A 10,862-nucleotide genomic window follows, 5' to 3' on the forward strand; every position below is an offset into this window, starting at 1 on the left:
CCAAAGACGGTGAAAGCGGTAAACCGGACTGCTTTCCCGAGAAAATGTCCATTTTTCATACCGCGGTGCTTAAAAATTTTGGCATAACTGAAAAATGGGACTATCACTAAAAAATGGCGACTTGCCAGTCTTTTAAGGGGCAATGCGAGACAAAACTGTGAGCCGCTTCTCGCGGTATCTCCAGAATGTTGCACCTCAGTGAGTGTCCTACGGGGTTCAAAAGTCGGCAGGAGAAAATGAATACCCCAAATATGGGGGAAAATAAATTTATTTTTTGTAGATGACTTCACCGTGGAATTAGTGCCTGATCGGTTTGTTTGATGTGGGAAAGGCTGCACATCTCCGCCACAGTGCATCGCCTCTCTGCAGACACTTTCTTCTCCTCAAAAGCGTCTAATAGTCGTGAATTTTTTTTTATTATATTTTTCCTAATTAAAGATGTTATTTGAATTGTAAATGTGGAAGAGAGGATACTTGCAACCGTTTTGCCCCCTCTCTGTCGAGACCCGCGGCCATCACATAAACAACCACCCCATTTGGAAGTTGCGCCGAGGAGCTCAACATAAACAAAGGAAATTATTTGATGATTCAAGTGGGGAAATAAAACAAAAATTTGAAATTCTTCAGAATAGGGAGAAAGTCACAAAATCTGCCTTCTTTGTTACGGTACTAGGCCACACACGTACTTCCAGTGACGAAGTTTGTTTATTTATTCATTTTTTTAAGCAACGGGTGTTTCTTTGTCGAAAACGTCAAACTTTTTTGTAGCAAGCTGGTATTTCCACAGCACTTCTCTCAAACTTAGCCCGATTCCTTTTTTCGGCATTGTGTCACCAATATCCCAGGATGAAAAATGTGAGGACCTTACCAGAAAAAATACAGATTTTGATGAAACTAGTCCCATTTTCTCGTTTGAAACAAGCATAAAGGAAAAAAATTTGAAAAAATTACTTTGAAAGAAAAAAGAAAATAGGTTTATGGATGAGGCGACGTAGTTGATTCGGAGTGTTGGGGAGGGAAACGGAGGATTCCATGAATAAACTACCTTATTAAAAGGAAGAAAATTGTGCTAAAATCCTTTTTTGTTAAAATAATCGAAAATATGACAGAATTTCCCTCGCAAAGTTGGTCCAACTTTCACATTTTCTGTACCGTGGTAATTCGGTTGGTTGATGAATAGATGGTACAATCATTTTGCGGATAGAAAATGAAGAATATTTTTGCTTTTTAAGGGTCAACTGGGCATTTTTATTTGTAAAATAGGTTTAAAAATGCCTGATTCTTTAAAAGAAAAGCCTTTGTTTGATGCATATACTCTATGTTGAAGTCATCACCTGTCAGTGTCGGTGGGCTGAAATCCCCTCTCAAATCAGGCAAGATTGGTTTGCCTCTCAGGGTCAATGGAACATCCAAATGCAGCTAAATCCACTTCCATCAGACCCTTATTTACTAACTGTTTATCCTAATGAGCTGATGCCAAGAAAGGGTGACATTCACTGCTTGCAGCTCGGAGTTGTAGTCTCAGCAGAAGGTAAAAGGCGAAGACGGGAAGTAATGTCCCCCCTGCCCTTCCCATCTTAAATTACGAGTATTTCCACGATTAAGTTTTAAGGGACGGGAAGTGAGGCCTCACACTGGTTTGTGAAAGCATCGACTGTGCTTTCTTCCAACTGGTTGACAAGTCGTAACTACCTTCGAGGTGGAAAGTATGCTTGCGAGGGATTGGGAAGCATTCCAGCGAACAGATAGATGGATGGGCAGATCTTGCCCATGATTGTACGCAGTACGAGCTTAGTCCTCTGGACGTAAAGCAGAGGGCCTTTTAAAGTGCGATGTGAATAGCAAATACTTAGAGAATACGAGACACCTTATTACAGAAAAACAAATCCTGTAACACTTATTACTACTTAAAAGGGAATGTGGTTATAAGTAGACTGACGGTTTTGATAAAGACCAAGATCTTGATTGAATGGCGGGAAAAGGTGTAACTATGTATTCTTAATTGTAGGTTAACAAAGAATTAACTCGGAACATTTTTCAGGTAAATTAACCTTGAAAAGCAAAGACGCTTTAATGCTCTAACTGTCGGAACGCCCTTCTGCAGCGCACCGCTCACACGGTCCGATACGATTCCTTCGAGACCTCGATGTTATCCCCCAAAGAAAATAAATTTTTCTAGCACCATCTCAAAAATATTTCTGCAACAAATTTGTAAATTTGTTCTCCAACGTAAAATTACCTATTATCTCATCTAAATGTCACTTAAGACGTACCGTATCTTCCAATTTGCATCGGTCCATCGACACGAAAAACCACCACCACCATCACCCCTCCTTCTTGCCTACTCAATGTTTTATGGAAATCAGACACGCTTTTAGGCTAAGTGAATTGGCAAAAAAGTTGTCCACCCTCCTCCTTCTCTTACTTTTGGTTGCAAATACACTTTGCGTCCATTTTCAGCCCCTCCCAAAGTTGTGTCCCTCCTTTTTTTTCGGGAGGGTAAGGAGCTTCCACTTGAAGTATGTGCATGTATGTGGGTGCAGGCATCCATGCATCAAATTTCGCATTTTGACAGATAACCGTTCCACCCACTTTGACAGTTGGGAAATAAATATGTCCATACACTCACACACACATACGTATAGGCAAATATTTTTTCTCCTCTTATGGACAAATATTTTGAGGTGGGGCGAACACGTCCCGGGGGCATAGGACTTGGACGCAGAGAGGAGGAAATTCGTGGTTCTGGCAATAAAGTTGGCGAGTAGGTAAAGTTAGGACATAAGTGAATGTACTACAGTGGAAAGGCTGTCATGATGTTGTCATCCTATGTCTTTTTATCTCAGATAACCTATTTTTCTGCAAGGATTGGTCTAAACTAACTTCAGAAAGGTCTTTAGACACTGCAATCTTTAATTCAATAGGAGGATCTTAGGCTTAAATGTCATGGGGGAACTAATTTTCCCCAGACTCCTGAATATGTATGGAATCTCAACAGTTGTTTTAAATCCTGCCTTCTCCAAGGAGGCGAAGAATAACTGGAGTAGTACCGTGTAGGGGCGACTAGGAAGCTGCCGATGTGGACCTGCGTCCTCTGCATTTCTAGTTGCTGAATGGAGTCCAGTGGAGTCAAGTGAAGTTAGGAGTGACGGAAGGGAATGAATGCAGACTACTATCTCCTTGAGCCGATGTTTACCCGGCTTTTAGGCATTTGTTTCCATAAAAAGCGAGAGAGCTATAAAATGCATGCATTAAGGACAAGTCCATTGAATTCTTGCAATGCGGTGACAGGCGAAGTCATCAAGCGGCATTGCTGGTAATGGGATTAAATGCCTCCTCGCTTGGTGAAGCGATTAACAGGGGCTCTTCTACCCTAGAACGTGGGACATAGTCCAGCCCTTTTCATTATCTCCCAAACAGATTCGCGCTCGTTGCAACTAGCCTTGGAAAAGCAAAGTATTCAGGAATCCAGATCAGATTTCTGGTACATTCTGCAACTAATAGGTGGGACCCTCCCAGATCTGCTGATTTATCCAAACATATTCATTCCGATCTCGTGCTTCGTCACATCCACGATAGAAGTCAGACGGTGGAAAGAGACAAAGAAGGAAAAGGGCTATAATACACACCGATATTGTGTCTATTGTAGTGAGTAGCCAGACTGTGTCTTCGTTCTATGCTGGATGTACTCCCCCTGGATAGCATGACTCTTCAGCAGTGTGTACAGCCTTACAGCCACTGTCTCACCGTTCTTCCATGCTGCTGTGGTGTTAATAGGAATTCACGGATGCCTTGAGACGTCTATAAAGACTACTGGCATGTCTAAGTTGGTACAGATAACAGTAGCATCATAAAAAGTAAATTTATTACATTGTCAAAGAGAGTTTCCTTTTTCTTTGAAGAATCTTCACGAAGAACAAAATTGAGGAGGAGGATATCAACTTTGCCAAATTTATACCCCACAAAATAGATTTCATGTAATTCGAATATGCAAATCTACTCCTTTAATGATTACTTCTGGTAATAAACTTGGTTTAACTCAAGAAGGATGGCAGAGATGGAGAAGCAAATAAAAGGGGCATAAAACCTCCCATCATAGAAATTATGTCCCACATGAAGAGGCCCTATCATTGTAGTCAGTCGGAGTTCTCAAAAAATGTGCAAAACGGTTTGTCTTTCTATACTTTTTCACAGGAACAAACCAACCAAAGACAAATTAATTTTTGCCTACGCCTTGACAACAATAAATTATAAATCTTCCTGTCTGGAGTACGCGGCTAGACAGACGAGCATGTAAGTAGGAAAGCTACACATTAATCATACTAAGGATTTAAATTTACCTTAGGTTGTAGAAGCCACTACTAATACGTTAAAAAAACAGAAATTCTTGTTTGAATTTACAAAAAGGTGTGACCTTCGTCAATCCCCGGTTTCTCAATGTGATTTTTATGAATAAACCTTTGCTTTAGGGAAATTTCTGGGGGATTTTTCCTCTTTTTTTAAGAAAAGTACTTATAAAGCACTTAAAAAAGTAAACTCCTTTACCGCACATGACTCTACATCTGTCACCGGTGTTACACTACAAAAATTTCCCTAACTACCATTTCTGTTACTGAAAAACACTAAGTTGGGTTGTGTGGTAAAGCGAGTTGTTTTTTTTTCATGCTCATTTCCCAAAATAGCAATATGATAAAATTATTTTAGGCCTCGAACAGGTCTTTCATTCTAAAAAAGTATAGAAATTATGATCTTTTTCTTTCCCTTATATCGAGGTAGACACATTTACCGGTGGGAGGGGTTGTGATCAATTGGACTCCTTAGTAAGACAGTGAACTTCCACGTCTCTCCCTCCTCCTTAGAGATGAATATATTCTTGTCGATTCAGTGTGAGAGTGAAGAAGTAGCAAAAATCTGACCCATCCTGGATTTTCATTGTTTCGACCCGAGGAAAGTATGTATATGCATGTGATGCAAATTAACGCTGAAAAAAAACTTCTTATCCTCCCATTTTGAGAAGTTTCTAAGCCATTTTGTTAAGGAAAGTGAGAGAGACATGACAAATGTTAAAGATAATGCCAAAAATTTACACAGAAATTAAGCAAAACTTGGATGGTGTATTGCTGACAGCACAATAAGACATGCCCACCTGACGCGTCTAGTCAAAAACCTTTGTTCACACACACACACATGCAAAACGCAATGAAAATGGGTAAAGTGAATTCCCGTCCGCTCGTGTTTTCTATTCCCCAGCAATCAACTGACGTTGTTTAGGTTATCGCGATCAGCAAGACTAGGTTGAGGTGTTTGCACTCGTGTGTACGGCTTAAAATAACACCTATAAATTCAAAACATGATGGACGCACCAAGGGAGCTAGAGAAGAGGGTAGGTAACCACTTAGCTTGGCGTGGACTCCACGTCAAATGTGCCTCCACAGTCTGCGCCTCCACCCCTTCCATACTCCTCTAGCCTTCCAGTTTCTCTTCCCTTCTGGAATTTCAACGATAGATTCTTCCGGTTTTACTTTGATATTATAACTTTAGAGCCAGTCATCATGGCAGAATTGAGTGACTTCAAATTTCAGGCCAAAAATTGCTTTAAAAGCGAATTTTTGGCAGTTCCTTCTATGAAATAATGGAAAGCAAAAGTGCGAAATCTTTGTGTATTTTAGCGAAGCTACTGGGAGGAGAAAAGTTTCACAGCTCCGTCACTTCCTGCACAACCGTCAGGTCAATGTATGCCGATGGAAACAAACCGAAGTAGCATGTCTTAAGACATAGATGCAGTTTCCATTAGTTCCTTTTTTTAAAGAAATATTTCAAAAAATATCCGCGAGACCAGTGGTTTAGTAAAAAAGAATTGGAAGGCAAAATATCCTCGTGAAGTAAGTGATGAAAAGCGGATATAACGTCGTTCCAGTACAACTTAGGATAGATAGCATGTCTAGACGTCTCAGAGGGAGCACTGTTTTCTGTGGATGGTTGATTCTGCAGAGTTTTACAGTGGAAACGACTGCAATTTGCGGGAGATGAACTATCGCATCTGATTTCGTGAAGAAACTACGCAAAGCCACGAAAACGACACCTTTAACCCTCGCTAGTTTCGCCGACCGTCTTACCGCGCGAGATATTCACACCCTACAACTTTGGGAACGCATCTCGATACCCTGGAGGCAGTTCACACTCCTTAGCCTTCCAAGTCTTCTGTAGCCCCTGAAGCTTTCCTGTGCGCCTTGTTGCAGCTTCGATGGGGGGAGGGGGAAGTTGTAACCACTGTCATGCTTGTCAAAAATAACCGAAAAACCCTTTCCACCTCACGGGAATACTAATTGAAAATAAAGACAGCTTTCCGTCAATTACTTGATCGTTATTTTGTATTTCATGCAAAAAACTACTTCCGTTCTTTTTTATTCAAAACGTGAATTGGTGGAGTTCTTGAGAGGGCTGACTGGTTTCATATAGGAGGAAGAAAAAATCTCTAAAAAAAAACTTTATTATCTGCGAAAGAGACAAGGCTCTTCAAGGTAAAACCTTTGTTTATTCACAAGTTGTACAGATTTTTTTAACCACACCTTGGTTGTCAGACAAATGAGGCAGTTTTTGTCTGTCAAACGACAAAATGACAGTTTTTTTGAAACAAAAGCTGCGTATGAAGGCGCTTCGCGCACTCAAAATACGCTGACCAACTTTTTTGTTTTATTTCATAAACAAACATAAAAAGTTGGCTTTACTCATTCCAAACTTTTGAGGTAAATACGTTCATTTTGAAAGAGATGGAGAAGATACCCTTACGCGTCATAACCGTATAGTATACTTATAAAGCTTGACCTTACTTCACGGCTCTCTTGAAGAGTTAAAAATAGCTTTTGCTTCAGAAAACGCCAAAAAAAAGCATTTAGTTGACTAATTTTGTCACCTTAAATTTGCACCTTTGTGGTGGTTAAAGCACTTTGGTTAGGAGTGAAAACATTACATTACTCCTATAAGCATTTTGGTGGCTTAAGTGACATCAAAAAATTGTCAAAACTAGACACAAAAAGTCTCTAAAAGTGTCTAATCTTGAAGGCTAAATTGTTAGTTGGACACTTCATAGGAAAAGCGATGTTACTCCTCACCCGCGAACGAGATACCCAGCTGAAACCAGCCACTACACATCCATACACTCCCCGAGTCTGGGCCAAAATTACCGACATCATGCTGGTAGACAAAGTAAAACTAACCTTGGACCTTGATCACCAATTTTGCACGCATTCTCCTCTTCCTCGCCTTCTGTATCTGTCGAGATGACAGGTGTCGATTGTATTGATGATGGTGTGGGCTGAGGTGAAGAGGAGAGAGGAAGCGTGGTGCTTGAAGAGGTTGTTGACATCGATGCTGTCGGTGAATTAGAGCAGTGCTGCTGATGCGGATGATGTGGCTGAACAACCACGATCACTGTGGAGGCTTGAGAAGTGTTGTCATCCTCTTCAGGGATTTTAGAGAGAGGAGCACACCGAGTGGACTCCTCTAAGGCTGAAAGTAGTTGAGTGGGTTCACGCTGACGAAGAGATCCAGATTCGGGTGATAGAGGCTGAAAAAGTGAGGGATATTTGAGGCGTTAGCCTTCATTCTTCACACGAGGAGCTGTTTTATTGGCATCTTTCCTACATCAATTCAATGCAAAAATTTGTTCTATAAGTGAATTGGAAGAGATATATCAACAGATAGCTGAATGTGCGATGTGTTGGAGGAGAATAGCCTTCTGCCGACGGATATATGCAGCCCCAATGGTAATGTTTGCTCGTCGATCTACTAGAAGATTCTACGAATTCCTCCTTTCTCAATCGTTTTAGAAGCACATCTTAGCACTCTCGCTAGATTCCTCCTGATTGATGAGTAGCGCGTGGAGACGTCTTAGATGTGATTAACGTCACCCCTACAAATTAGGACTGACCTAAGCGTTCCGTACTTCAAGTGGCAACCGTGTACAGAGGTACTGTTGTTCTTAAGGCTCTCTATTTCTCTTGATCACAGGATTCCAGCTACTGGCAAAAGAAAGTAGCTTACTGTACCAATTCATCTAGGGTCCAGCACTACCTTTACAAATGGACTTCTCGTCGATGTTATGCATCTTGTAGCGGTACTGTTTCACCATATTCTTCTCGATTATGTTCTTCATTGTGGAAAAACTCACTGGAATTCATGTTTCAGTTGGATCAGAAGGGCTACCACATTGTGCAAGAAAGAGGGTCTGTAGAAAGTGGCACAGGCCTTATCAAGGGACCGAATAAGTTTGCGCGACTTTGGATACACCTTGTTACAACAACATCTTGCAGGTCTTGTAAAGATTGAGGAAGCGTATATATTTCGGTAACCACAAGCACCGATAGGACAGCAACAAGTCGGTCCATCAAGGTAGAGTTCACCGTTGTGCACTCGCCCACCACTTTCCTTTCCAACCCTCATTTCTTGATACCGGTGGTTATCGTTAGTGAGTAAAATAATTTTACACCTGAATTTGAAAACCATTCACTCATCACATGCTCCACACTTTTGGGATAGGCACTATATCCTTAGAAGACCATGCACACTATGCGAGGGAAGTCGCTGCGTTTGTTTTCTTTTGTTTAAGACCAACCAACCGCTGGTGAGAATGATCGTTTCAACAGAAGAGTGCCAGGACAAGTTGATCAGTCGGGGAGAACGAAGTGTCATTTGTATTGCGAGAGTTACTAATAAGAAGGCTTGGAGCTTAACAACGGAGGGAAGAGGCTACTGCGGAAACCGCCGCCCTACCCTCCTTAGTCCCCTCAGGATGTTTCCCGCGGTGGCTTTCGTCAAACAAACGCCTGACAAGTGGGAAACAAAAGGAGTGAAGAAGGAGCAGAAATGGCAAGTTTTCTTGCTCAAGAAAACTTTGTATAAGTAAAACATATGTGGATGGCTTATCCGACTCAGAAAGGATTGCTAACCACCACCTGTAGAAGGAAGTGCTTTCTGTGAATCAGTCCTTATAGTGAAGGAACAAAACTGCACAGGCATGTTTGCACATCAATCTATTCTAACAGCCTTTTTTTGTTACATCTTAAGCGAGAACTTGGTCGGGACGTTGTTAACAGATCTGATAAACTCACTGTGATGGAAGGACAATCCCTCACTGCTCTATGTCAAAATGACAAAGCAGGAGAACCACCTCTTAAGGCAGATGGATCGTGGGAGACTCACAACAGAAGGACCGTTAAAATCACCTCGACATTTGGTAGCTTCCCTCAGCACAAAGCTTACACTGACTGCCGGTAATTAAAGGGCAACCAGATGGGAAATCGAACAAGTCACTCGGCAGGAAACAGATTACAAATGAAATGTGAAATTGGTGGAGTCATGGAGAGGAAGTTGAGGCGTTTGTTCTTTGCTTACCCGTTTATCTATTCATCCATCCATTTCGCGATCTCCGATCTATCTTACTTTCAGTCATCTGACTAACCGAGGCGGATGCAGATGCCCTCCGGGCGTGGTAGTCAGCTTAGCTCAGCTAAGTATAACCGACTTAAGTGGGTACAGCCTCTCCCCAAGCTCCAGTGCAGCTTTCTTAGATTCAGCGGTCGAGTCAGTGGGCTATAAGGCTTGAGGACATCTGAAAGATCCGTAGAGCCCGGCAAAAACTTGTCTTTAAACCATTTGACGCCAGTGCCAAGCCGGTTCTCCTTTCCATCCGCTTTTTCCTCCAGATGCAGATTTGCTTGTTTAAGCGAGAACGCATTGGCGGCAAAATAACTATCTTTTAGTGGCGACTTTGCCAGATTTGGGGCAAAAAACGGAAAGGGGTATTCTGTTCTATAAAACCTCCAGCTCCGCAGTTCATTCAGACAATTAAATATTATTGTCTCCCAAGTAAAGGTCCAGGAATGGAATTGTTTAATTTTATGCCATAAAGTAACGCATAAATAAAAAATAAGGAAATTTACTGCAGGAGGTTTCTAAAAAAGTCCATTTTTATATGGTTTTCAAGTTTGTAAAGCATTAGGGGATATATAAAAGGAAGTTTTACGGCTCTTCCAGTCACCACTTCAATGCGGTATACTAGAACATATTTTTTCCCAAAAAAATGCTTAAAATTTGCCTTCAAAAAGCTTAAAGCCAGTTTATAAAAACTTCACCATTTTCGTTTAAAAGAATCGCGTCTTTGCGGCAAAAAGGAAATTTGGCTAAATTTCCGGGAAAAAAAAACAAAGTGAGAGCGAATTCCCGGTGAAAAGAATGTTTTATTTAAATATTTTCCAGGCAAATATATGCATCTTACTAAATATAAATTTGCGCCTATTTATATATAATTTTCACGATGGATTGTAGTATGAAAACGTTCTTCGCCAAATTTCCAAAAGATCCTGGAAAGAGGGAGTTGGAGGAGGCGAAGGGGGGGAAAGGAGGGCATTTAGCGTGCATAAAATTAAAAGTAATGCGATTTCCCGAGCAAAACGTTTCACAGTGGAGTGGACTACCAACGAGCGTCCATTTGGAGGGCTAGAATAGGCTTTGAACTTTTGTCCACCTTGGGGTCTGCCGAGGCTCGGCTCTTGCAATCTGTCTGCTCCGCAGACTCCTTTTTTTCTTCTTCAAAAGCTAGTTTTGTGGTAATTAAATGTTTCAGTGGGTTGTTTCTTAACAGAAGCCAAATTTGTGTAGTCGTTTTCAGCTATCAAAAGATTTACGATGGATTTAGTTTTCGCTATTAAGTTTTGGACAAAAAGGAACTGCCTTAAGTGATGTCAATTAGAATGTGGTGGTCTTTCCTGTAGGCTATGGAATGACAACAGAAAGAAGGTGAATTTTCCACCAGCTGTTATCCACCATATTGTACCACTCCTTAATTCAAAGTGACAGGTGGA

The 10,862-nt window shown here is 41.2% G+C and overlaps 1 protein-coding gene across 1 annotated transcript in view; it reads right to left on the bottom strand. All coding sequences in view use genetic code 11, as the record gives it.

Moving 5' to 3' along the window:
- EGR_07113 (Partitioning defective protein) overlaps positions 1 to 8,442 on the bottom strand; it is a gene marked incomplete at both ends in the record, with an annotated part of 24,579 nt that extends 16,137 nt beyond the window's left edge. The window contains 3 exons of the mRNA XM_024496362.1: positions 5,263 to 5,335; positions 7,218 to 7,567; positions 8,290 to 8,442. Of these exons, the coding sequence (XP_024349203.1) occupies positions 5,263 to 5,335; positions 7,218 to 7,567; positions 8,290 to 8,442 (576 nt within the window). The remainder of the gene's footprint in view (positions 1 to 5,262; positions 5,336 to 7,217; positions 7,568 to 8,289) is intronic.
- Positions 8,443 to 10,862: the final 2,420 nt, after the last annotated feature.

Source organism: Echinococcus granulosus (genome assembly GCF_000524195.1).
Source record: "Echinococcus granulosus chromosome Unknown EG_S00070, whole genome shotgun sequence".
NCBI classification, from domain to species: Eukaryota; Metazoa; Platyhelminthes; class Cestoda; order Cyclophyllidea; family Taeniidae; genus Echinococcus; species Echinococcus granulosus.